Below are 26,642 nucleotides of genomic sequence, written 5' to 3'. Positions count from 1 at the left end.
CCCTGAGTTCCATCCCCAGTCCTAGAAAACTGGAGATTGGGGAAGCATAATCAACCCCCAGGAAGTGGCAAGAGACCAAGGGGGAGCGGTTGAGAGGTGACAGGGCAGAGAAACACCCCCAAGAATAGTGGTAAAGATTAGGACCAAATCTAGAGAGCTATCCCTAAGGCTACTGGCAAGAATAGTTTGATTGGTTGTTTTATGCAAATGGAGAGTAGCCAACCCACATCTTGAATACCCTTAATCTCACCAGTGAGGATCTGTTTCCAATATTTCATTACTCCAATTAACCAAAACTCGGGTGTACATGGGTAGATAAAGAGAGCTGACTCAGTTGTAGCAGCAGCCTCAAGAGAGACTTTCTGATTAAGTGCCTGCTGACCAGAGCTGCCATGGGAACGCCTGGCTGGCAAATGGACTTCCCCTGGAGGATAGATCCAATCCACTAACTTATACATAATGTCCAGCCTGTCTACCCTAAAGCATTTTGAAATAATTTAAAGCCATCATAACAAGGAAAGGAGAAGAAATCGGCCTTAAAGGTCCTCGGGGAACAGAAACCCAGTCTCCTTGCCAGTAAGTGCTCGTTTACATACATGAATAATTAACTAAATGGAAGGGCAGCCCTGGGAATGAAAGGTGGAAGATGGAGAGGTCTCTGGATTCGAGAACTCCTATAGAACTACAACTCCCAGAAGGTCTTGCCACTGCTGCGCGGAAGAATTTCCAAGATCACACGAAAGACAAAACTGCTCCTAATACAAGTTTTCTCACTGAGCTAGGACCGTTACTTGGGTCGGCCATCTCTCTGCGCATCACCTTCTTATTGCTGGTTCACAGGTTTCCAAGGCAACAGTACAGTGGGACGGGTCTTAGACTGTGGGAGGCGGATCCCGGAAGTGACGCTAGTACTTCGCGTCCGAAGCAAGAAGGTTCGAAGATGGCGGCGCGCAAGGGCCGGAGGCACACATGTGAAACCGGGGAGCCCATGGAGGCTGAAACCTACGATCTAGGATCCGAAGGCCCATCCCAGGTCTACCTGCCCGGCAGAGGGCCGCCACTAGGAGAAGGGGAGGAGCTGGTAATGGATGAAGAGGCCTACGTGCTATACCATCGTGCGCAAACTGGTAGGCAGAGGGCCCTGACTCTTCGGTCCAGTGAAATGAAAGGCCTGACTTGGAGTCTGGGGGATTAAGGTCTGGAATCTAAGGATTGTGACCCTGAAGATTCCCGCCCTTTGTTGGAGGTAGAGGCCGAGTTCCCAGTATCTCGTCCCTACTCTGCAACTCTATGGTCTCATCTCCCCGTCCATCCCTAGGCGCCCCTTGTCTCAGCTTTGACATAGTCCGAGATCACCTGGGCGACAACCGGACAGAGCTCCCTCTCAGTCTTTACCTGTGTGCGGGAACCCAGGCGGAGAGCGCCCAGAGCAATAGGTGAGCCAAGGACCTTTTCAAGACACCCTCAAGACCCACGGGTTAGGGATCTGTGCTAATGCCAAACCTTAAAGTCTGGGTCCCCCACCTCCTTCATCCCTCAACAACCCGGCGGCACTGTTTCTTTTTTTCTCTTTCTTTCTTTCTTTTTTTTTTCTTTTCTTTTTTTCGGAGCTGGGGACCGAACCCAGGGCCTTGCGCTTGGCACTCAGTTTCTAACTCATTCTTTGCTTCCCTTTGTAGACTGATGATGCTTCGGATGCACAATCTCCATGGGACCAGGCCGCCACCCTCAGAGGGCAGTGATGATGAGGATGATGAAGATGAAGAGGATGAAGAGGAGCGGAAACCTCAACTGGAGCTGGCCATGGTTCCCCACTATGGTGGCATCAACCGAGTTCGGGTACAGCCTTCTCAGGGGCTTGTTCAGCATTCTTTGCAGCGTACCCCAATACTCAAATGTCTCTTAGCATCTCCTGCTCCTTGGCATCTTCTCTCTCTCTCTCTCTCTCTCTCTCTCTCTCTCTCTCTCTCTCTCCTGATTGTGGTGTGAAATGTAAGGGTTTTTACTTAGCTACTGTTTAGGAACTGAGGCAGGACAGAAGGAGTTCAAAGGCAGCTCAGTGGTAGAGCCCTCACCTCAAGCATGTAAAGCCCCAGGTTTGATAAATAAAGCACTTTATGATAGGGTAGATGAATAAAAAAAAACAAAATAAAGCAAAAAAGCGGAGATGGTGTACAAGGAGCTTGTAGAGCAAAATTTGGCCCTCAGCTGGGCCTGTGTCCGTTACATTATTACTTTGCCTCAGGTAAGGTCCTAATCCCAGAAAATTTAGCCTGCAGGCAGAAAGCTCTGGGTCCATGAACATAGGGAACAAGAGAAAACTTGTAAATATGTAGTTTGTTGCAAGATGCTAAGTGTAGTGGAAAAAAAAAACAAAGGCCAGTAAGGGTGTTCCTAGGGCAGAGTTGCTTTTGTAAATGGTGATTTGAAGGGGATTGGATAAGTCAGTGTTCTTGGTCTAGAGACCCACAGCCAGTGGGGGAGCTAGGGTGTTTGTGGAAACAGATTTGCAGAGAAGGAAAACGAAAACACCAAGACCCCGTGGTGACCGTACGCATGGTTCAGAAGTCTCAAGGAAAACTGGACAGACCACTGTGTGTAGCGCAGAATAGACAAAGGGGACAGTGACAGATGGTAGAGGGCAAGCACCTGGGAGACTGGTTGTTTTGCCCTTGTGGGCTAATGTAAGTCTTAGGTGTCTACTTCAGGGGAAACTAGGAATAAGTGGAAGACAAAGTAGAGGAATGGTCGATCTGGTACTTGTTTTAAGAGGCTTCCTCTGGTTTCTGTGTGGAAAATTGGCTGCAGGGGCCCAAAGTGTTTGATTACATAAGGAGCAACTCATAGGAAGAATGGCATTTCAATGGCCACAATACAGGTGGTTAGAAAGGTTTGAGGGGTGCTTCAGTGTAGGTGGGTGTGAGGAAGAAGACACAGCCACACATGGGTCTCAACGTTTTAGATCTAAGGTGAATGTCGTAGTTAGGGTCACTATTGCTGTGATGAGATGCTGTGATCAAAATTACTTGGACAGGAAAGGGTTTGCTTGGCTTACACTTCCGCATCACTGTTCATCACCAAAGGAAGTCAGAACAGGAGTTCACACAACAGGAATTTGGTGGCAGGCGCTGATGCAGAGGCTATGAAAGGCTGCTGCTTACTGGATTGCTCATCATGGCTTGCCCAGCCTACTTTGTCATTCTTTTTCGTGTTTTTTATATTTTGTTTTGTTTGTTTTGTTTTGTTTGAGACAGGTTTCTTTGTATGTTCTGGCTGTCCTGAAACTAGCCCTGTAGACCAGGCTGGCCTCCAACTCAGAGATCCTCTTACCTCTGATTCCCAAAGGTGTGTTCCACCACTGCCTAGCTAACCTGTTTTCTTATAGAATCCAGGACCAGTGCCCAGGGCTGGCACCACCCACAATGGTGTGGGGCATCCTACATTGATCACTAGTTAATAAAATGCTCTACTGCCTGTAGCCCTATGTCATTGAGGCATTTTCCCAATTGACGCTAGGTTCTCTCAGATTGACATAAACTAGCCAGCACAGTGGAGATCATCAGAGGGATGTGCTGTCTATGGTAATAAGGTAGCTCAAGTATCTTGTAGGGATTGTAGAGGTGAAAGGACTTGAGAACTAAGCCCTGGGACCCACAGTGTTTCAGAGACCATTTTCTAGAGCACCACCAAGCGCAGGGCTTCATCTTCTTGCTACTTCTGTTCCCATACCAGGAGGTGTGGCCATCAGCTGGTCTATGAGGTTGCAGTTTCCTCTCACAACACCATTTGGGAACTATAGTGTGTCTGTGGACATGCCAAGGTTATGGTTCTGAGGGGTCTATTGTCCAACCTTAGATCTCTCCCCTCTTTGTTTTGTGTACCCCTCTGGCAGGTATCTTGGCTGGGAGAGGAGCCCGTGGCTGGAGTATGGTCAGAGAAGGGCCAGGTGGAGGTGTTTGCACTGCGACGGCTCCTGCAGGTGGTGGATGACCCGCAGGCCCTGGCCATCTTCCTCCGCGATGAGCAGGCCCGAGTAAAGCCCATCTTCTCCTTTGCTGGCCACATGGGTGAGGGCTTTGCTCTTGACTGGTCCCCTCGGGTACCCGGTGAGTTTTGATTTTCTCATGGTTCAGGGAGGATGGGTCCTAGGACTCCTGGAAAGGCAGGAAGTACCTTTCCCACAGGGTGGGTAAGGTGGTTTCCTAACCCTTGTCCAGGCCGCTTGTTGACTGGTGACTGTCAGAAGAACATCCATCTCTGGACACCCACGGATGGTGGTTCCTGGAATGTGGACCAGAGGCCATTTGTGGGCCATACACGCTCTGTGGAGGATCTGCAGTGGTCGCCAACAGAGGACACGGTGAGGAAAGGCTGGAGGCCTAGACATATAGGTCTGATGGGGATGAGGGCAGGTTAGGAACCTGAACCCTGGCTTTGAAGAGGAGGAGGCCCAAGTTGGGCCCTGATCCAGACACGGAGACAATGGACGGTAGTGTGTTCTGTGGGTTGGGCATCTTTCCAATTCAGACCAATTCGACCCTGCCTAGGTGTTTGCCTCGTGCTCTGCGGATGCCTCCATTCGCATCTGGGACATCCGAGCAGCCCCAGGCAAGGCCTGCATGCTCACCACAGCCGCTGCCCATGATGGGGATGTCAACGTCATCAGTTGGAGCCGCAGGGAACCCTTCCTGCTCAGTGGTGGGGATGATGGGACCCTCAAAGTCTGGGACCTGCGACAGTTCAAGGTATCTTCCCAGCTGGGTTCCTAAGGGCTGTGGAAGCTCTGGGCATTAAATCCTGGTGAGGAGGCAGGTGTAGCAGGATGTGGGTGTGAGCAGAGGGGTTCCCCCCTCAACTCTGCGCATCCCTCCCCTTCTCTGTTTCTGTTCCTGAGTTTCTTGAGCACCCCATACATCTGTCTTCCTTTCGCACTTGGTCCTGCCTGCTTTCTTGCTGTCTGCACGGGGAGGTAACTACGCAGTGTTTTTGCTCCCATACCAGCCGGGCAGTACAGAGACTGTCATTTGTCTGCTTGGCACAGATACAGCTGGCCACATGGCCCATGGTCTTGGGCTGCTGGGAATTGTAGTATATTTTAGTCTGCTTTAGCATTAGTTGGTATTGTGAGCCCCATTCATTCCTTATAGGAGCAGAGGTGACATCACAGCTAAGTTAAGAGTTGTCTGTAGAACTGAGCGGTATTCTAGGCAGGTGGAAAAGGCATTTCCGGTCTCTAGAGGAAGCCAGGACCTGTCCTGGCTCCAGGCCTTCCTGCATCATCATGATGTCAGCCTCCAATTTCATCAGTTCTATAGATCATCCTGGGGAAGCTTCCAGAGGGAGGTGCAGTCCTCTGTGCCAAAGAGTCCCAGGGACTTCTGTTCCTAGACCACTTCTAACGTAAGTGCTGTCTTTTGGTAGCGTCAGGAAGCTCAAGGGAACTGTTACTGTCCTGTTAAGGCTTCATCCTTAGAGAACAGCCAGGCGTGTGCTGAAGAACCGCCTCTCTGCCCTGGTCATAGGCAAGGAGTGCTGAGGCGAGCTCAGGGACATGCAGGGCAGGCTCCTGTCACCTCGTTAGGCTAGTTTGTAGGTGAGAGCTCCCAGGAGCCCATAGACTGTCATCTTACCTCTGTCCTCTCCCTGTGTTTCTTTCTTGGGCTCTGGCTTTGTATGAGTGTATGAGGGGCTTCTGAGACTCGGTGTCTGGTTTCATGCTGAGGCCTGACTCCTCCACTCTCTCGTAGTCTGGCTCCCCTGTGGCCACCTTCAAGCAACACGTGGCCCCCGTGACCTCCGTTGAATGGCACCCTCAGGACAGTGGGGTCTTTGCAGCCTCAGGTGCTGACAACCAGATCACACAGTGGGACCTGGCAGTTGAGCGGGACCCAGAGTCAGGTGAGACAGAGACAGACCCTGGGCTGGCGGCACTGCCCCAGCAGTTGCTGTTCGTGCATCAAGGTGAGACTGACCTGAAGGAGCTACACTGGCACCCACAGTGCCCTGGGGTCCTGATCAGCACCGCCCTGTCAGGCTTCACCGTCTTCAGGACCATCAGTGTTTGAGATGGCCAACACTGGGCCTCAGGCCTTGGCTCTTCAGGGGAACCGGATCAGTTAACTTGGCAAGGATCATTAGGCCTGTAGACTGCACCTCAGAAAGGAAGACTTGTTCAGCTGGCCTCTGTGGAACAGAAGGAATGGATTCTACTGACCTACTATCTCTAATGATTTGGACTGAGCCTTGGCTCTGCCTTACACCAAAGACTAGGTTCAGGCAAAGACCCTTGCCTGTCCCAGATGTAGCCTCAGGATGAGACTGTCGGTGTCGACCCCAAGGACCTCTGACTGGGAACCCAGTTCTGACTGTTGATCGACTTCAGGAACTTTAAGGCTTTTGCCATGGCTGGGCCAAGTCTGGGTCTGGGTCCCAGTGGAATTTCTCTCTTTGCCTTCTTCTATCCATTTAGATTTGTTTGAGATCCAAGTTGGGAGCCATCTGGGGTGCCCTCCTGTGCTCACCACTGTTGTACTGGAGGATGGCCTGGGGCTTCTGCTACAGTAAAGGACCACAATAAGGCCCCAAACACTGAGACACCAGTCCTTGGAGCTTCTTTTCTGTGAGAAACCTAATGGTAGTAAGGAGGGAAATGGTACAGCTCTTATCCCGTGGGACTGCAGCCTTCTGGGCTTTTCCTTGTTGTTTCTGAGTCAGTAACTGCAGTTTCTTTTGGGACCACTGGCTTATTAAGGCATCATCCTAGGAGAAATGGGGACCTACAATTCTTCCCCTTTATTACTTCCTCAGTATTTCCTGCTAAGTTCCCTAAGCCATCAGCGCCCTTCACATGCCTCTATTTCCCATGTTCCTTATCCCTACTGTCCCTCCCTGCCTCCCACCCATTATCTGCACTGTCCTTTCCAGTCTGCCTGGGCCGCAGCCCAGTGCCCTGCCTGGCCAGCCTCCCTGGCTCCCCCTCTGCAGTGCTGAGCCGGCTCCACCCCCACCCCCCTCTGTTCATGCCCTGATCCGCTGGAGCTCAGAGGTTGAGTGTCCGGCTCAGGCCCCCAGGGGCCGAGGACAGACCTGAATACATTAGCACCCACAGAGGCCCCTCTCCAGCCTGAGCAGAGGAACCCCCAGTGCAGGGAATGGGGGTGGGCGGCCCCCCCAGGTAAGTACAGACATGAGCCAACCCACCTCATCTTCCCTCTTCCCGAAACACCTTCCCTGATGTTCCATCCAGAAGCCTTCCCGCTCTAGCACCCCAGGCTTCTATCTCTGGTCGTTACTGGGTTCATAAATTTTCTCACTGCCCATTCTCCCTTTGAAAGGCAGCCCCTCACTCTCCCTATCTGTCTACATTTTCTAAGCCATGAACTTCATTTCTCGTCTCATTCTTATTCAGACTTTGTCTGCTGACGTTTCTGGCTCTTGGCTGCCCCACCAACCTCCCGGTCTTTGTCTCTCTTTGTCTCTTTTTCTCTGTGTGTCTTTACCCCCCTCTCTAAGTCTCTTATTCTCTGGTTGGTCTTTGTCTGTCTGTCTGTCTTTTTCTCTGGGTTTCTGTTTGTTTCCACCTCTGGGTCTTTGTCCTCTCTCTAGGTCTCTGTACCACCACCCCACCCCACCCCCAACCACCTTGGGTCTGTCTCCTGGATCATGCCACTGAGACCTTTGGCTTCCGTCTGAATCTCTCTGCCTCCCCCTGTCTCTGTTTTTCTGTCTTTGTCACTTTCTGGGTCTTTATCCATGTACAACACTGACTTTGCATCTTCTTTGGGCCTAGTTACCCCAGTGTGGCTGGGTTATCTGGCTGCCTTGGAGACCAGGAAAGGACAGGGGTCCCTGCCCCCTACGGTGCCTCCTTTGGGGCTCTCAGCACCCCCTCTGTAGGGGTGGCACTTTGTGTGAATGGGAGGGCGGGGTTTTGGCCCCAGATTATGTAGTGACTTTGACATGGAGTTGAAGTGCCTTAAGCCCTGGGGCTCCTTTATATGGAAACAGTAAGCTGCTCTTGTAGGTCAGGTGGAAGATGGGGTGTGGGTCAGTATCCTCCACCCCATCTTGTGCTGGAGCCGCCTAGTGCTGGGCCGTGTGGGGTGCAGGCGGCTCTCTAAAGGTGTAAATCCCACCTAGTCCAAGGTGGATATAGGTCTACCTCAGGGCAGTAGCAGAGGGGGTCAGAAGTTTGGGACCCAAGCCAGCTTTCCACCCTAGCACGGGAGCCCCAGTGTGAGATGGGGTAAGGCCTTTGGCCCCTGGCACCCTGAGCAATCAATGCAAGGTGACCCCTGGAGACTGGTAGGTACCATGGGCAACTGTAAGTCTTCCATAGACACATTTGGCTTGTCCCACTGCCAGCACTGTGGTCATCACTGGGGTTTGGCATCCAAGGACTCATTGGTGTTTAAACTTGCCATCTTTCTCCAGCTAAGGGACTTGAAGGTGGGTGATTGCACTTTTACTCTCTCGCTGGCTAGCTCCTGGAAACCATTGCAAAGTAGGAATCCTGCCTCAAAGGCATGAAAGTTAATTTACACATTCCAACTATATACCCGCTCTTGGGAGACCGCTTACTTCCCCTCCCAAGAATGACCTTCAGCTCGGTTCAACTCGGTCCCTTCAGCCTCAGGTTAGCACCTGTCAGGTGGGCCTAGTGAGCCCTGGCTGGACTTCCTGGATACCACAGAGACCAGGGAAGGAGGCAGTCTTGGGCCATAAGTGCTGAACTTCACACGGCCTTCTTACATGGACCACTCAGATCCTCCCACCAAAGCCCGTGAGGGCCCTTAGGTCCAGTATGTCTCCAGAGTACAGAGCTCTGGATAACACTAGCAGCTCTTGGACCTCATCAGCCCTGCAGTGGTGGAGGGGAGCCTGAAGGCTCAGACCCGGCCTCCACTCTAGGCTCAGGAAGGTCCATAAACACCCATTGTACCCTCTGTCAGAACTGTGTTAGCCTGGGTTAGATCGGGCCCTGAGGGATTTTTTGTTTTGTTATGTTTTTTTCCTTTTTTAGATAAGGTCTTGATGTATAGGCTGGCTGGGCATTCTGAGCTCCACCTTCCTCCACAATGACCAGCATGGCCTGGGTCTTTATGACCAGAAGTGGCCTAATGGGACGTTCTTAATGGGACGATGACGTCCCTATCCTTGTTAAGGAAATGAGGACTAGTAGGAGTGGCCTCGGGTAGATGGTCAAGGCTGAACTTACTTATTAGTAGCTTCATTTGAAAGTAATTCCTCCAACAGCAGATCTGCTGTTTTTGTTGGAATGCTGGGCCTAAACCCCAGGGGCCTGAGGCGCGGAGCCACACGGCCTAACCCATCCAATGATCTGTAGTGTGTTCAGTTAAGCAGCCACCACTGCGGTCATGCTAGGACTTTGATCAGCTTAGAAAGAAACCCCGCATTCTCTCCTCAGATGGGGGTAACTGCCACACGCTGTCCTGTGTCCTTAGAGTCTCCTCCACAGCCGAGTGTAGTGCTTTAGGCCTATGATCCTTGCCCTCAAGATGTGGAGGCAGGGGGATCCCATCCGGGCCAGTCGGGGGTATGTGCAAACATTGTCTCAAAAACAAACACCTCTGGATTCCAATACCAAACAGTGCCATGCTATATACCAGGGGTTTGTTGGTTTGGTTTTACAAGACAGTTCCTCTGTAACCCTGGCTGTCCCGGAACTTAGACCAGGCTGGCCTTAAGTTCTCGGGGATCTGCCTGCCTCTGCCTCTCAAGTGTTGAGATTGAAGGTGTGTGCCACCACCACCCAGTTTTGCTATGTAGCTTTACTGTATTGTGCAGGGAATACAGATGTATAAAAGGGTCTGCGTGTTCAGTACCGAGGACATTGCTTTCCGTCTGAGTCTGGCGAATTCAGTGGGTACAAATGATGTGGAAGATACAGGGAACTGACCAATGCCTGGAATTGGCTGCTCCCACTTAAAATGTTTTAAGGTACACAGCCTGTGTTCTCACATTGTCCAGGGGCTAAGGAGCAAAGATCACTGGAGCTCATAAGGTAGCCTCAACAAAGAAATTGTTCATATTGTTTGATGTTTGTCCCTCATTTCTTTTTCTCTGCTGGATAGAATCCTCGTTACTTGTGTGAGTCATGGCCTTTTGTAGCTCTAGCTGACCTCATTCTCCATGCTTCTATATCAGTCTCAGGAGTTCTGGAACTCCAGAATGCACACCACACACCGGGCCTGTGGCTACAGTCACCTACAGGGACTCAGGAGCTAAACTGCTGGGCATTCAAACCCTAGCTTGAGTAGCTGTGGTCTTAAGCAGTTTATATCTATAAAATTATATTGTCTCAAAACTCTGTTCTTGGTGCTAGAAGCATGACACAATGGTAGCACTGCCTTGCATTCAGGAGTCCCTTCGTGTTCCACATCACACGCCAGTACCATATCAAAACCAAAAACCCCACGAATGTGTAAATTCATAAACGGTGCCTACAGCAGTGAGAGCCACCAATTTGACATACTTGACAATATCACTTGGACTGGAAACCTTTACTACAGTTGTACCTATACCAAGTTTCTTTTTTTTTTTAAATATTTATTTAATATTTATGAGTACAATGTAGCTGTCTTCAAACACACTAGAAGAGGACATCAGATCCCATTACAGATGGATGTGAGCCACCATGTGGTTGCTGGGAATTGAACTCAGGACCTCTGGAAGAGCAGTCAGAGCTCTTAACCCCTGAGCCATCTCTCCAGCTCCTATACCAAGTTTCTTATGACAGGCAGGATACTCTTGTCCCATGAGTACTGCTCTACCCTTTTCGTTAGATGAGGGTGCAGAACACATTATTGTGGCCGGTGGGTCCTCCAGTTCCTGGTACCCCTGACATTCCTACCTATCTTTTGTTCCTGCAGGTTTGGGGCGCCTGCCCCCCGCTAGGACAAATCTAGAGGGGGTCTCCCCACCTAATGGGCTTGGCCAGGGCCCTGCGCCGCCTGAGCGGCGCGCTGGAGCCAGGAAACAGTCGAGCTGGTGATGAGGAGGAGGCGGGGGCCGGGCTGTGCCGCAATGGGTGGGCGCCTGGGCCAGTAGCTGGGAACCGGCGCCGTGGACGCTTCGTCAAAAAAGATGGGCACTGCAATGTGCGCTTCGTGAATCTGGGTGGCCAGGGCGCGCGCTACCTAAGTGACCTGTTCACCACATGTGTGGACGTGCGCTGGCGCTGGATGTGCCTGCTCTTCTCCTGTTCCTTCCTCGCCTCCTGGTTGCTCTTCGGCCTGACCTTCTGGCTCATCGCCTCGCTGCACGGCGACCTGGCTGCCCCGCCACCACCGGCTCCCTGTTTCTCGCAAGTGGCCAGCTTCCTGGCTGCCTTCCTCTTTGCACTGGAGACACAGACGTCCATAGGCTATGGTGTGCGCAGCGTCACCGAAGAGTGTCCAGCTGCTGTGGCCGCTGTGGTGCTGCAGTGCATCGCAGGCTGTGTGCTCGACGCCTTCGTCGTGGGTGCAGTTATGGCCAAGATGGCCAAGCCCAAGAAACGCAACGAGACACTGGTCTTCAGTGAGAACGCAGTGGTGGCTCTGCGAGACCGCCGGCTCTGTCTCATGTGGCGGGTGGGCAACCTGCGCCGAAGTCACCTGGTGGAGGCGCACGTGCGGGCCCAGCTGCTGCAGGTGAGGAGGGGCGTGTGGGGTCTGGGGAGGGGACACTGTTGCTACAGGTGTGTGTGTGTGTGTGTGTGTGTGTGTGTGTGTGTGTGTGTGTGTGTGTGTGTGTGTGTTTAGAAGAAGACAGCAGGAGATGTAAACCCACGAGGCAAGTACCTAGAAACCTGGGCTTGACAAGAGTAGAACAACAACTGAGGAGCTTCCTGACCTGGAGGCTTCCTGATAGTTTACCCAGTGGTCTAGTCACAGGTAACCATACCTGCCCTCCCGTGCTGCTTCTGTAGCTCCCACCAGGATTAAGGTAGGGAAATACCTGTGTAGCAGCCTGAGTGTGGCAGGTGGGTGTTGGGGAGTGTGAGGCCTTGCTACTATCCCAGGAGAAAGGAAGACAGAAGCTCAGGACTTGGGTCCCAGGCTCTTCTACCAATCTTCCGCCCAATGAGTAGAGCAGTTAGGCTGGAAATAGTCGCAGCAAAAGGCCATTCTCCCCGGCCACTGGGACAGCAACCTCCAAGCCCTGCTGTAGAAACCTTGATGCTCCTGGATTTGGGGCCACATTGCTCAAGCATCTGGGTTCCCAACGAACCATTGAGCTGCAGTCAGCACTGGTCTGATAGAGGTTGCACTTGAGGTCAGAGGAGAGGGTGACTAACTGTGGGAAATAAAGCTTCCAGAATCCTCTGGGGCACAGAGAAAAGAGCCCCAATCATATTTGATATTTGAGCTCCTAGTCCTTTGAAACTCCCAAGATGACCCAGAAGGACACTTCTTCCAGATGTCTGTGGGGCAGTGACACAGCCAGTCATAGGGTAGGAAGTAGGAGGTGAAATTATCAGTACTGCACACACCTCTCCATGTGCTCACTCAGTGATGGAGAGAGAGGCATAGCCACCCGAAGCAGCCGTAGCATAGTCCATGTTGGAGCCAGATGTACCTCCTATATCCTCCTGTCACTCTGGGTCCCTAGCTCTCTAAGTCTTTATCCCTCCCTCTGCAGGTCTTTTCTGTCTTCCCTTGCTCCTGGGTTTTGGTCCTCCTGGCGGTGGGTTGGGGTGTGTGTGGGCAGTGTCTGCGTCCCCTTCTCTCTTTAGGGTTTGTGTTCTGCTTTCCCTGGGTTTGGGTCTATGTGCCTTTCCTTGGACTCTGTCTCTGCCTCTCTCTGGATCTCTGCCTCTCTCCGGGCCCCTGGATCCATCTCCTGGTTGCTCTTTGCTCTTTCTTTGTATCTCTGCTCCTCTCTTTCTGTAACCTCTGTTCACTTCTCTGACTCTGTCCTCTTGCTCCTGCACAGCCCCGTGTGACCCCAGAGGGCGAGTACATCCCACTGGACCACCAGGATGTGGATGTTGGTTTTGACGGAGGCACCGATCGCATCTTCCTCGTATCCCCCATTACCATTGTGCATGAGATTGACTCTGCCAGTCCACTGTATGAGCTGGGGCGGGCCGAGCTGGCCCGGGCTGACTTCGAGCTGGTGGTCATTCTTGAAGGTATGGTTGAGGCCACAGCCATGACTACACAATGCCGCTCATCTTACCTCCCAGGTGAGCTGCTCTGGGGACATCGCTTTGAGCCAGTCCTCTTCCAGCGTGGCTCCCAGTATGAGGTTGACTATCGACACTTCCACCGAACGTATGAGGTCCCGGGGACGCCAGTCTGCAGTGCCAAGGAGCTGGATGAGCGGGCAGAGCAGGCTTCTCACAGCCCTAAGTCAAGTTTTCCTGGCTCCCTTGCTGCATTTTGTTATGAGAATGAACTAGCGCTGAGCTGCTGCCAGGAGGAAGATGAAGAAGAGGACACTAAGGAGGGGACTTCAGCAGAGACCCCAGATAGGGCTGCCAGCCCCCAAGCTCTTACACCAACCCTGGCACTGACCCTGCCTCCATGACATAGCTGAGGCCCACTTCCCCATGTGACACCCCTTCCCAAAGATGACAGGGATGGAGAGCTTCCGGCCTCTGATGGGAGTGGGACAGGGGTTTCTCAGGACCAGTGGCCTGCTGAGATAACCATTAACCATGAGAATGTCTACCACAGATATACTACACCTTTACTTCTCTGCTCCAGTCTCACTCCCGAGACCCCCTTATGAGCTGGATTCCCACGTCTTACCAGAGCTGAGGGATCAGATTTCTGGACCATACAAGAGACAAGGTGTGGAGGCTGGATTTTGGTTGGACATCAGTGAGAGCCTCAGGGAGGAAGGTGTCAATTTATACAGATCGAGGAACAGAGATTCAAGCAATGATAGAATACTCCAAGGATTCAGGATCATCATAATTGACCAAAGATAGAACAGTGACTGGACTGCATGTGGAGAAAAGGCCCGGTGGCTCCAAAGAGCCCAAGAGTTGAGATTCTCTTGAGTCTGGGTTGACACTGGGGATTCTAAAACATGTTGGCTAGAGGAGAGTGGAGCTGCTCTAGAAACCACAAAGCTATGTTTCTAGAATACACAGAACATTGGTAGGTTTCTCAGTTTGGAAGGACTAAGGTTCCAGATGCTGGAGGACTCTGGAGTATTGGCTGTTTAGGGTCCGACTGAGGGGGTGGTTCTGGCTTCACCACGATCCACAGGGTGAATTTTGTTTTTGCTTGAAGTGCCATTCTTAGAACATCCAAAGGAATCAAGATTCTATGGTTCGGGGTTGGTCAGAGTCCAGGTAGGATTCTAAATGATTTGCTGGCTCCACTTTGCCCATCAGGGTTGAGGATCTCTATGATCGTGGGTAGCTTTCTGTGGTTCTGTAATGCCAAAAGGAATCGAAACTCCAGGGACCAGAGCTGTCCTTCCCCAAAGCTTAGAAGTCTAGTCACCTTCAGATGGGCAGCCTGATAAACTCTAGGAGGCAGACACTGTTCCCCGTGGAGCTTGCAAGCAAGAGCCTAGACAATCACGGGGCTAGCTAACGGAAAAGGGAAGGAAGAGGCTGAGGCTGGCAAGCCTAAAATATTCTGGATGACGATACCTAGTGATGTGTGTCTATTTCTCAGATGCTATGCGTACGTGTATTATATATGATATGAATACAGATCTCTATCTTTTCTGCTTGTTCCTGTAGTAAGATGTGAAAGATCCAAGCTGATCAGAGCCCTTTGCAGAGATCCAGGAAGGCTCTTTATTTAACTCCCAGCAGCTCCTAGGAACTTCAGGATGTTAGGCAAATCTTTCCTTGCGTTGCTTCCGTTTTTCCTGCAACAATAGCCACCAGAACTTCTCCGAGGGTCCTCTTAGCAGCCTCCTTCACCTAATGGAGGCTGAGATGCAGTGCAGGTCCTGGGATTTCCTCTCCCTACCCTCATGCTGAACTAGCCTTCCAGGGTAGAGGAGGGGACACTGACTTGACAGCTGGACCCATGCTGTATGCAGATTCAGAACCAGCGAAAAGCATGGGCTATCACCAGGGGCCAGTGTCACCACCTCCCTGCTCCAGCTTAGGGGCTGGAAATGGAAGAGGTGGCTATTGTCTCCAGGGTGTATCCACGGTGAGAGGAGTGGAGGAATTCATGGCGGACCCTGTCACTGCATTAAAGGCTCAGGAGCTCTGGCGCTGTGCCTGCATTTCTGAAATTGTGGGTCCTTGTTCTTGGCCTTCACCCATGGTGCAGCCACCTAAGTGCCCAGCAGGCTGACGGCCAGCCTCAGGGGAGCTGCCAGAAAGAGGAGGTGTCCTCGCTCATGTTCCCGACCAAAAGCCAGTACCATCACTGGCATTGGCTTGCCTGAGTGTTGAATCCACCCATGCCCTCTTTGGGTTCTCATCTTGCTTTATCCTTCAGAATCCCTAGGTAATAACCGGACAGGATTAATTAACTGGCCGCTCTCCCACCTCCAGGTCTAGGGCAGGGACTAAGAACAAAGGAGACCATGATGGAGAAAGATGCTCAGTTGGGCTGGACAGGCAGGGGCAGGCAATTCTAATGAACAGGAGAGAACTGGGTAGGACTGGTGTACCCAGGGTCTCCATGAGGGAGGGCATGGGTCAGGCCACTCACTCATAAAGGTCACAGAGGGGATTAGGAGGCTCCATGACTAATCCAAAGGCTTAACCAAGTCCTGGCCCAGAATCCACCCCCACCTGAGCAGTCCAGGGACACAAATGAGGGCAAGACCTGGAAGCCCCACCCATCATGGGCCTGGGATTTACAAGTATGCCAGAGTCCCCACCATGCAGGCTCCTCACCGCTTCCCCTGCAAAGGGGAAGAGAATTCTGGGAGGAGAGATGAGTTTAAGGGCAGGAGTGTGGGGACTGAAAAGGTTGGGTCGAAGGAAGACTTTAAGTACCGACTCTTGGAGAACTGCCAAACTTGACAGTGCAAAGCGGAAGATTCTGAGGGAAAAGGGGTGCCTTGGGAGAATGCCTGGGGAAGGCAGAGTTTTCGGAAGAGGAAGCTAAGAGGGAGAGTTTAGAAGAGAGGAAGAGCCTGAAAAACAGACAAAGCGCTGGGAAGGTAGAGCCCTTGCATTCACGGTACCCAATACCGTAACATTTGGAAGACAGAATGCTTTTATTTACCATCCTTTGAGTCTGAGATTTCAGGTGTGTAGGAAAGTCTAATGTGGTGGTACGAAAGGGGTTCAAAGATTGCGACCTGCTAAGAAGTACCCTGAAAAGGGGGCAGAAAGACGGGCCTGTGAGGCTCCCAGTTGCTTGGCAACCACTGCGGTCAAAAGCTAGCATGGAGGGCCAGGAGGTGTGGCTGGAGCAACAACCCAAGGTTGAGACCCGCCCTTGACAACAAAACTAATAAGGCACCGCCCCCTAACAACGAATGCCTGCGGAGGGGTTGGTGGAGGAGGGTTAGGTAGCCCTAGTCTGGCTTGTGCGCAGGCGCAATCTCCCCTCTCCATGAAGTCACACCTCCTGGTCACTTCTTTTTCAGTTTTCTTATTGGAGGGTAAAACTGCCAAGGATTTTCCTTTGTCTTGGAGGCGGGACTGAACAAACTACCCATAGTCCGATTGGTCAGCCTAGCAGTCTATTGCCAGCTGTACGTTCCTGCATCTGCTTCTCGTGTGCCTATTGGTCCTGGAGATGATCCTGTGGTGTCGGGGGGCGGAGCAGTCGGGGAGACCCGCAGCGGATTGGGTGGTGTCAAAGCGAGGGGCGGGCCCCACCGGCCGGGCGGTTGGGCCGTGAAGGGAGAGTCTTTTCGGCGCTGAGGACGGGCGCTGAGGAGGCGGCGGTGGCTCCTGGGGCGTTTGAGCGGGCTCACTCGAGCCCGCGGGCCGACGCGGACGCAGGCCCAGCCGGCGGAAACGCCCCGGACTCCCCGCGGGCCTTCCTAGCCGCCATGGAGGACGGTGTCTACGGTAGGCCGGGCGAGGCGGGCGGGCGGGCGGAGCGGTTCCCAAGCCCCGCCGCGGACAGCAGAGCAGTGGCGAGGCGCCTTTCAGCGCGCGGGACGGGCTTCCGGCGCGGTCGAGAGCCGGGGGTCCCGGGCCATTGTTTGGGCCGAGCCCGCTTCCGGCGGCGGCGGCGGGCGGGGCGCGGAGCGGGGCGGGGCGGGGCGTACACCCGCGGGAGCAGCGGCCTGGCTTTCTTCCTGCAGACCTAGGCTTAACGCCGTCCCTACCGACCCTGACCCAGGATCCTGCTGCCCTATCCTGACTCTACTGTGTACCCAAGATCCAGACCACAGTGTCCGCTATGGCGGAACCAGAACCTCGGGTTCTTTCCAAGAAATGCACCCAAGATTCAGGACCCCCAACTTTCCCACCATGATGGAGCCAGAATCGGGCCCCCTTACAAGAAATGCACCAAAGGTCCATATTGTGGTGGATCCAGAAGCCAGAGTCCTGATTTCTTTCTAAGATTTGCACCCAAGATGCAGGATTCCCAGGTCCTCAACCACGAAGGGACCTACTCCCTTCCAAGATCTAGGGTTCCAAAGCCCTTTCGATGATGGAGCCATGAGCCCAAGGCCTTCCAAGTAATGTTTCCAGTATCCAAGCACCCTGTTCTACTGTGTTGGAACCAAGGAGCCAGGGCATCCAAATAAAGCATTTAAAATTCAGACTTAGAGTTTCTGACTGTGGTGGGACCAGGATCCCAGGGAGTGGTTCCCTTCCGAGTAATGGGCCCAGAAATGCATCCTCAGACCTATGAGATGGGATTCTCAGGGACTTCAGCCCCAAACTAAGGACTTCCGGGCCTTACTCCCCAGAACTAATCTCTTGACCCTGGTCCCCAGAGCCCCCAGACTTGACTCCAGAGGAGCGCATGGAGCTGGAGAACATCCGTCGGCGAAAGCAGGAGCTGCTGGTGGAGATCCAGCGCCTCCGGGAAGAGCTAAGTGAAGCTATGAGCGAAGTGGAGGGTCTGGAGGCCAATGAGGGCAGGTGAGGACCGTGGGAGTTCATGGGACATGGGGCGTAGCCAGGGCTCTGGGTGCTGAAGCATCGACCCTTGGCTGCTCACCACCCTGCTCTTGCAGTAAGACCTTGCAGCGGAACCGGAAGATGGCAATGGGCCGGAAGAAATTCAACATGGACCCCAAAAAGGTTAGCAGGGAAGATACTCAGGCACGGTTTTGACATCTCTGGTTCTAGAAGTGTTAAGACAGTAGGTTTCCTCTAGGCAGCAGGCTGGATCCCTAGACATCTGTCCAATGATTGTGTACTGAGGCCTTTGGGAGCCTGGCTCTGTGCTTTGCAATGCTGAGAACCCTAAGACCCTGCCATATTCTGGGGGACCCCTCGATATAAGTGCTTACAGTTCAGGATGAGATAGGTAGTAAGAGAGGGGCTTTCATGCCACAGGAAGAGCCAGGTAAGGGATTCCATGTTCCTGTCTACGTGGGCAGGTATGTGGTGTCAGCGTCATTTCTTTATTGTAATGTGTAGTAGTGTATCCAGTTATTCTTCAGACCCATTCCTCGACAGGCCCAGTTGTTCATGCTGGAATTAGCCGGAGAGGCTGAGGGAGTAGGCTAGGGATGGCACGTGGGGGGCTATGTGAAGGTGGTCGTGCTTTGTTAGGGTGAGGAAGCTTCGGTGCAGGAACCTCTGCCCTGAGCACAAATCTGGCCCCCTCCCTCCAGGGGATCCAATTCTTGGTGGAGCATGAACTTCTACAGAACACACCTGAGGAAATTGCCCGCTTCCTGTACAAGGGCGAGGGGCTGAACAAGACAGCCATTGGGGACTACCTAGGGGAAAGGTGAGCTGCCAGGCCTGCACAGTGCTTCCACCCTCTTTAGCGTCTCATGGGGTACAGCAGGTTTGTGGCCTCCACTGGGTCATGATACAATGGACTGACTAGCTCTGCAGGGGCAGGGTTTGAGTCTTGGGAGGTGGCACCTGTAGGCATCCAGTGAGTAAGGGCACCCGTTATGTTTGAGGGACTACTGAAGTCTGAATGTTAGCACCTTAACCGTGGATACACAACTGGGTTGTCTGGAAGTCTTGAGCCATGGGCCAGAGCCCCACGTGTGTAGAAACCTCTGTAGATGCGTGAGTGCATAGGAACTGGGAATTGCTCGTGGGTTCTTAGATAAAGGCCAGCTCTTGAGATAAGGCTTGTAGGGAGCACAAGAACAGTTGAGAGAAGTGACATCAGGTCCTTTGTGTGCTCAAAGCTTCGACGGGCTACAAGAGCAAAGTGTCCTCCTATTCCAGGACCCGACCTGTGCTTAAAGCCAGGGGACAGGCTGAGCCACTGTGGAGGCAGCACAGTGAACAAGATGTGACATTGTTATCTGTCCTATCACTCTCCTGATGTGACTGTATCTCCCTCCAGGGAAGAGCTGAACCTGTCTGTGCTCCATGCTTTTGTGGATCTACATGAGTTCACCGACCTCAATCTGGTTCAGGCCCTCCGGTGAGGATGGGGCAGAAATGCACCTGCCAGGGCCTTCTCAGCTGTGAGGGTCGAGCCATACCAACCAAAACAAGCCACACTCACTTCAGGAAATGATTCTCAAATAAGACAAGTCCAGGGTGGGGCCTCCTTTTTCTACTGCTCTCAGTGGATCCTCCTATATGACAGCAAATCACCTGCAACCCCCAGTCCAATTTAGTAAATTTAGTGAATGGGCAAAAGGTTGCTTCTATATAGACCCACTGGAATCCATGGCCAGAGCGTACAGATTTGATCAAATTGCATGCCTCCTACTAAAGCTACCGCTGGAGAGATTTGGAGTCTTATTGTTTGGGGGTTAGGATTGAGACAGCATTTCATTGTGTAGCCCTGGTTGGCCTGGAATTCTGTAGACCAGGCTATCCTTGAATTCACATTCATCTGCATCTCCTTCTTGGGTACTGGGATTAAAGGTGTGCATTACCACACCAGACAAGGTTTGCATAATGATTTGCCTGCTTTTAACAGAGACTAAGATGTGAGTGTTTTCCAGCCCTGAAACCTATGCTGACCCTGTCTCTCTCCAAACCAGGCAATTCCTGTGGAGCTTTCGCCTCCCTGGAGAGGCTCAGAAAATTGACCGAATGATGGAGGCCTTTGCCCAGAGATATTGCTTATGTAATCCCGGGGTCTTCCAGTCCACAGGTAGGACCAGAAGACAGGGCGTGGACATAGTCTGAGAAAGAAGTGCTAGAACCTGAATCACCAAACGAGAGAGGAATAGATGAAGGGTCCAGGGGGGTCATGGTCATCACCCACTGCTGCCTTATTTTACCTGGTACAGACACCTGCTACGTGTTGTCCTTCGCTGTGATCATGCTGAACACCAGCCTTCACAATCCCAATGTCAGGGACAAGCCGGGCCTGGAGCGCTTTGTGGCCATGAACCGAGGCATCAATGAGGGTGGGGACCTGCCTGAGGACCTTCTCAGGGTCAGTGCTGTACCTAGCCCCACCCCTCTTCTAACCTTACCACCTTGTGCCCCAGTGGTCTCCCAGTGCCTGAACTGGTATGGCTGTTGACATGGTGTATGGACATGACTGTTGTTGTGCCTCCCTCTTCTGCTTCCGATTTTCTGGTCTGGCCCTTGGCTCTTGTTTGTGTCTCTTCTCAGGCTTTGCGGGCTCTTTCTCCCATCATCTCTGAGAACCTAGCAGGCTTTCCTACTGTTATCCCTTCATCTTTTTCTTCCTCCCTTCTCCCATCTCTTCCGTTTTGTTTCCCTTTCTCCCCTGGTAAGTGAGCAGTTGATTTTCCTGACCCTTGAACAGAAGGCTCAGGGGCCAAGAGTTGTTAACTTGTTTTTTTACCCCTCAGAACCTCTATGACAGCATCCGAAACGAGCCCTTCAAAATCCCTGAGGATGATGGGAATGATCTCACCCACACCTTCTTCAACCCAGACCGAGAGGGCTGGCTCCTAAAGCTGGGTACGTCCCTTCCTGAGCCTGCTGGCAACCTTGCAGTGACACTAGTGGCCCGGGTCAGAACTAGGCATCCTCAGTTTTTGCACCTTTGAGAACCTCAAGTTTCCAGGACGAAAAAATAGGGCTGAAACCAAGAGCAAACTTGCCTATGTGCTAGGCCTGTATAAAGTGGTCCTGGCCTCTCCTACTCATATGCTTGGAGCCCTCAATGTCAGGGCCTGATGAGCCAGGCTCTTAACCTCCCTCAGTAAAAATCTCCAAAGCCCAGGACAGGGTCAGATGCTTGGCGGACTGCTCTAGACTTGGCCTTGTTGTCAGCCAGTGAATGTCAGCCCAAGGTGAGCCAGCATAGGGATAATGTTGGGCTTCAGGCCTGGTTGATGAGGGAACAGGACAGAGGTAGGCAGATGGTTTTAGAAGACTCTTGAGTTCCCGGTTGGAGGGGAAGTCACAGGCTGTCCTTGTTGAGAAGTATGATATGGCACATGTGCCGTAACCAGCTGCTCAGTTACCCAGGGCCAGAGGGTCACCGGGAGAGTTGTTCTCAGCTGCGAGTGCTGTGTGAACCCTGAGGCTCACGCAGGCAGGATTTGGGTACGGGCCAGCCATTAGTAACTACAGCTCTGCAGACACTTGCAGTACAGCTACGTGTGTCTGTACTGAACTGGAGGGAAGTGATGAGGCTGCCTGGACACTGCCCAGACAGCGTGAGAGCTGCAGTGGGACACTAGGCACTTCATGCACAGTGAGGCTGGAAATGGGCCTCACTTTCCTTGGGCGTCAGCAGTGGCTTTGGCATCCGCCAGGTCTTAGGTCCCGTCCTGCCCTGTTGATGTGTGCTCTTGGAGCCAGGCACTCTGTCTTAACAGCCAGTGTACGATCCTGGCAGCTACACATGGCCCTGACCCCTTTGTAGGGTGCAGGGGAGCTGGTAGGATCACAAAAGATCAGGATCCCCAGCACACAGTAGTTTAGAGGGGGGAGCAAGAAGGCAACTGCCCCACAGGATGGGGTCGAGCTGCTCTGCCAACAGTATTTCCCATTTCTCATCTGAAGAACCTGAGGCTCAAAGGTGCCTTGCCTGTGAGATGCAGGGGTCTGTCATGGGCTTGATCCTGACCATCACAGCTCATGGAAACATCTCTATCCCCACTGGTTCATCCAGAGGCCACAGTAGGCCATCTTGTTACAGACAAGATATGGGTGGGTGGGTTGACATAGATGGCCAGGGGTTTTCTAAGACCACCTGTACTCCTTAGCTCGGAGTTGAAGGTCTCAGGGAACATGTATTTTCTAGAGCCATCCTGGCCAGGCTGAGCACTGTGGGCAGGGGGAGGTGGTGGCTCCACCCCATGTAGATGTAACTGGTTTTCTTCCTCTCTCCCCCTCCCCTTTGCCTGTTCTCTCGCTGTGGCTCTGGCTCCCTGTGCATCCCTTCCCCGACTCCCTATTTCTGTCGCTGCCGGTTCTTGGGGCACCCCATCCCTCCGCCTTCCCTTCCACACCTGGTCCTGCCTGCTTTCTCGCTGTCTGCCCCAGGAGGTAGGTACCTGGTTTTCTTGCCCCCACCCCCCCCCATCAGATAGGGAGAGGCTGCCTTGGCCCAGGGGGAGGGGCTTGGGCCTCTGCCAATAGAATAGCCAGACCCTTTGGCCCAAGCAGGGGGAACCAACTCCTGGGCGCCCCCCCCCAACCCCATCCCGCAGCTTGTCCTTGCCTGCCTGTCTTCCCTCACTGCCTCTGTCCTAGACCTAAGAACCCTACCTTTCCTGCTCTGCTCCCCCCTCCCTAGCGGTTCCCCGCTGAGCCCGGCCCCTCCCACCCCTTCCCTTGCAGGGGGCCGGGTGAAGACTTGGAAGCGTCGCTGGTTCATCCTCACAGACAACTGCCTCTACTACTTTGAGTACACTACGGTGAGGTGGAGCTTGCAGACACAGGCCAGGATGCGGGGGCAGGGTCCCCAGCTCTCATGTAAACCTGAACTCTTGACTTTGCCTCTTAGGACAAGGAGCCCAGAGGGATCATCCCCCTAGAGAACCTGAGCATTCGTGAGGTGGATGATCCTCGGAAGCCGGTGAGACTCATGAGGTGCCCTGTATCTCCATGTACTGACCCAGGGCTGCTCTGACCTGTCCCCTCCCCTGTATTCTAGAACTGCTTTGAGCTTTACATTCCCAACAATAAGGGACAGCTCATCAAAGCCTGCAAAACGGAGGCTGATGGTCGGGTAGTAGAGGGGAACCACATGGTGTACCGAATCTCAGCACCCACACAGGAGGAGAAAGACGAGTGGATCAAGTCCATCCAGTAAGCCTCATTGGGCTGGAGTCTGAGCCAGGAGGGCTGGGCCTGGGCTCGGGCCTGGGCCTGGTCCCCATCACACCTCTTTTTGCAGGGCTGCTGTAAGCGTGGACCCCTTCTACGAGATGTTGGCAGCAAGAAAGAAGCGGATTTCTGTGAAGAAGAAGCAAGAACAACCCTGACCCTGTCCCCAACTCCATTATTTATTTTGGAGCTGCCCCGCCTGGGTGGCAGGACCCCTGGGCCCTGGGGCTGTGGATCCTGGTTCCCTGTTTGGAAAATCACCACCTCTAGCTCCTGACTCCTTATTTGTAATTAACATGTTGGTAATCTTATTAATTATTTAACCCCTCGCGCCTGCAGATGCCCTCATTTCTTGGGTTTGGGAGAGCTGAGAACCCATCCTCCTGACATTAACCAGGACACTGGGCTTCATACAGCATGGAAGGCAGGCACATCCCAGACGGTGACTCCAGCCCTGGGGGTGCCGAGTGGAGGGAGAATCTAATGTCTTAGTGTGGTTTTAGACTCGGCCTACTCTCCATGTGCTCTACCCCACTGGCCTGGCCGCTATGTTCATGTTGGACCTGTGGTCCTTGGGGGACTTAGTCCAGGAGACTAAGACTAGAACAACAGGAGGCTCAGGAGGAGCGAGTCCCAAGAAAACCTGTGTCAGTCCCTAGGAACTGGCTGTGCTGGCCACTGAGTACCCCATGGTGGCCTGGAGGGGCAAGTGGTGTGTGTCATGAGGTACGCGGGATGCCATTGTGACAGTGGCTTCTGACCCCACGTCCAGCCACTTGTGGAGGTGTTTGTTTTTAACTGAAAGGCCTGGGCATGTGTCTCCTGACTCGTGGGAGGGGATCTCAGTGAAGGGATACTGCTGAGTCCCCAAGTGGTCCTGTCCTCTTGTGCTTCTGGTGGAGGAGAGGATAAAGGACCAAATGCCTGCTGCCCACCTCTAGTGGCAGGAAGCTTTTTGTTACTGTTAAGAGTCAAGCCTTGCCACCTCCTTCCAGTGCCAGCATGCTAGACTGCTAGCTGCCCTGCCAGACAGGAAGTAGTAGTTGTAAAGGAATTTGCCTCTTCCCAGCATGCTTTAGCATGCAGGCCTGACTGGGAAGAAAGGATTCTGCCCCAGGGCCTTCTGGGACTTGAGAGTCAGAAGGTGTGTGTGGATCTGCAACCCTGTGGGTGTATGCCCCAACAGCACTGATCTGGATAAATGTGAGCATCCAGGTTCTAATTTAGGTGGGCTTTGGCTCAGACTACTGTCAATAGGCTGTAGTCTCCGGGGTATCAGCTTTTCTGAAGCTTACCTTGACATTGGGAAAGGAGCATGAATTACCTCTCCCCCTCCCTCCAGGGGCTGGTGTGAAATGGAGATTCCCAAATAAAACAACTAAAGTGTCACCCAAAGGGCCAGGAAAGTGCTGGGCAGTGAGTATCAGGTTCTTAGCCGCCCTCTCACCTGTCTTGTTTGCCTCTGGGGTGAACCCAGGACGAGGGAATGGTGGCTGGGAGGTGCTGCCTGGGATATGGATTCCAGTTTCCCATTCGTGGGTGTCCTGAGCTTGGATGCTTGTCTTTCATACTTTACGACCAAGTTGTCTTGGCACAGGAGCTTGCACTGATTGCCAGGATAAGGGGTGGGTTTGAGCTGGACAGTATGTTCTGGCTTACAAGTTAAGGTGACAAAGACATGAGAGCAAAGGAAAACCCAGTGGCAGGGCTCCTCCTCACCCCAGGATCATTGCCTGCCAACTGGTGACTAACATCGGCCAAGGTAAGCTGTGGCTACAGGAGGCAAGAACAGGTTATACAGGCCTGGCTGTGGAAGCTAAGATGTGAGGCAGGAGAATAGTGTGTTTAAATGAAGTGGTGGCTGGGGTGATCTGAGAGTGAATAGAGGGGAAGGTGGAAAGGGAGGAGGTCTCCAGTCCTTGGGGACCCAGTGACTAAAGCAGGAAGCAGTGGAAGAGCCACCACCATGTGCCCAGGGCTGTGACAATCCACCATGCTTGATTAAGGATCTAAAGGGAACACTGCCCAAAGTTTGTGGAACATTCAAGTCATAGCAAAATGCTTAAGCCACCCTTCAGGCCAAGTGTGGAGGGAAAGGGACTCATTTCAATCCATGTGCTAGGTGAGGCAGAAGAATCAAGGTGTTCAAAGCCAGACGGAGTTATGTGAGACCATGCCTTTCCCAGTGCCCACCAACATACCCACATAAGTCCCCAAAGTGTGTGTTTGGACAGGAGGCCACAGAGGGTGCCACGTAGAGATGAATGCAGAGTAGGGGCAAAGCACAGACAAGCCAAGGAGTGCCGACAGTTACCTGAGGCCAGGCTTGCAAAACCACGGAAGAGATTTTTCCAAATACTGATGTCGATGGTCTTGGTCTTGTAGCCTCCACACTGTGAAGCAGTAAGTTTCTGCGGTTGAAGATAACTGAATATGAGTTTGTGGGTGAGGACTAGTGCGATAGTATACCCTCCTTCAGACCAGTGGTCCTGATCCCGGTTCCTCCCTCAGGTGCAGGGGTCCTGGCCTCTGCCCTCCCCCGCAGCCTGGGGAATTGGACCTCTAGCCCTGCTCCCTGAACTGGGTAGGATAATAGCATCTCAGACCTTGGATTGGCCTGGCTCTCACCAGGGGTCTGGCCCTCACTACTCAGGCTGAGGCATGGCGGTCCTGTCCCTCCCTCATATCCACCAGTTCAGGCCACAGCCTTCCTCCTCAGACCTAAAAAATCCTGACCCTTGCCAGGTGTGGTGAGGCCATTAGTCCCAGCACTCAGGAGGCAGAGGCAGGCTAATCTCCGAATTGGAGGCCAGCCTGGTCTACACAGTGGGTTACAGGACAACCAGGGTCACAGATCTTGTCTCACACACGGTACACATACAGAGTGAGACAGGCAGACAGCACATGGTCCTAGCCCACCTCTCTGGCACGGCATTAGGGCTCTAACCCTCATTCTTTGAACTAGGATGCCAAGACCTGGCCCACCCTACTACCATGGTTCCCTCCCCAACCTATGCGGCAGGCCTGCCTCTCAATCATGTCACAGCTTAGTAGGCAGCAATCCAATCCTATGATGAAAGAAAACCCTATGGTTGGGTTCTCCTGACCTCCTCCCCCCATGTCCTGTTACCCCTCTATACTATCCTGCTCAAACCCACCCTTGCTTGGGCTCTTCCACTGTGTAAGTTCACTCCCTTCATGTACCAGTAAATTTGATCCCCAAGTGTAGGGGATGAGGGACCCAAGTGCAGAGACACCAACAGCCTAGCCACTGAGAAGCTAAGAAACAGGCAGCCACGAGAGGGGGGAGGAGGAGACAGGGACAAAACCCAACATATAACTGAGGCAGAGAGAAAAGGGAGATGCATGGGAGACCACA

General features: G+C 52.9%; 3 protein-coding genes across 7 annotated transcripts; all 3 read left to right on the top strand.

The window, feature by feature from the left end:
• Window positions 1-885: 885 nt before the first annotated feature.
• Grwd1 (glutamate-rich WD repeat containing 1) lies at window positions 886-6,592 on the top strand. Its single transcript, NM_001012067.1, has 7 exons — window positions 886-1,127; window positions 1,319-1,436; window positions 1,680-1,839; window positions 3,893-4,106; window positions 4,218-4,360; window positions 4,548-4,745; window positions 5,748-6,592. Exons 1-7 carry the CDS (start codon window positions 941-943, stop codon window positions 6,063-6,065), a joined length of 1,338 nt encoding a protein of 445 aa, NP_001012067.1. The 5' UTR covers window positions 886-940; the 3' UTR covers window positions 6,066-6,592.
• Window positions 5,748-14,693, top strand: Kcnj14 (potassium inwardly-rectifying channel, subfamily J, member 14). Of its 3 annotated transcripts, none has more exons than XM_087642755.1 (3): window positions 5,748-6,619; window positions 10,893-11,654; window positions 12,940-14,693. In XM_087642755.1, exons 2-3 carry the CDS (start codon window positions 10,947-10,949, stop codon window positions 13,534-13,536), a joined length of 1,305 nt encoding a protein of 434 aa, XP_087498881.1. In that variant the 5' UTR covers window positions 5,748-6,619; window positions 10,893-10,946; the 3' UTR covers window positions 13,537-14,693. The 3 variants fall into 3 exon arrangements, with proteins under 3 accessions (XP_087498881.1, XP_087498855.1, NP_733836.1); XM_087642729.1 differs by having other exon boundaries at window positions 5,751-6,634; NM_170718.2 differs by lacking the exon at window positions 5,748-6,619 and adding an exon at window positions 7,042-7,174.
• A 2,064-nt stretch (window positions 14,694-16,757) lies between these two features.
• Cyth2 (cytohesin 2) lies at window positions 16,758-24,669 on the top strand. 3 transcript variants are annotated; one of them, NM_001395066.1, is made up of 12 exons: window positions 16,758-16,963; window positions 17,845-17,992; window positions 18,088-18,154; window positions 18,694-18,812; window positions 19,392-19,472; window positions 20,044-20,156; window positions 20,296-20,444; window positions 20,830-20,941; window positions 22,775-22,851; window positions 22,941-23,012; window positions 23,091-23,245; window positions 23,334-24,669. In NM_001395066.1, the coding sequence occupies exons 1-12, from the start codon at window positions 16,945-16,947 to the stop codon at window positions 23,419-23,421; spliced, it is 1,200 nt and encodes a 399-aa protein (NP_001381995.1). In that variant the 5' UTR covers window positions 16,758-16,944; the 3' UTR covers window positions 23,422-24,669. The 3 variants fall into 3 exon arrangements, 2 of the variants coding, with proteins under 2 accessions (NP_001381995.1, NP_446363.1); NM_053911.3 differs by having other exon boundaries at window positions 20,830-20,942; window positions 22,773-22,851; XR_015635139.1 differs by having other exon boundaries at window positions 16,770-16,963; window positions 20,830-22,480; window positions 22,731-22,851; window positions 23,334-23,586.
• The last annotated feature ends 1,973 nt before the right edge of the window (window positions 24,670-26,642 follow it).

The sequence above is a fragment of the Rattus norvegicus genome, chromosome 1 (assembly GCF_021556685.1).
Source record: "Rattus norvegicus strain SHRSP/BbbUtx chromosome 1, alternate assembly SHRSP_T2T, whole genome shotgun sequence".
Taxonomy (NCBI): domain Eukaryota; kingdom Metazoa; phylum Chordata; class Mammalia; order Rodentia; family Muridae; genus Rattus; species Rattus norvegicus.
The sequence above is the reverse complement of the archived record's forward strand: the minus strand, read 5'-3'. Positions and strand labels throughout refer to the sequence as shown.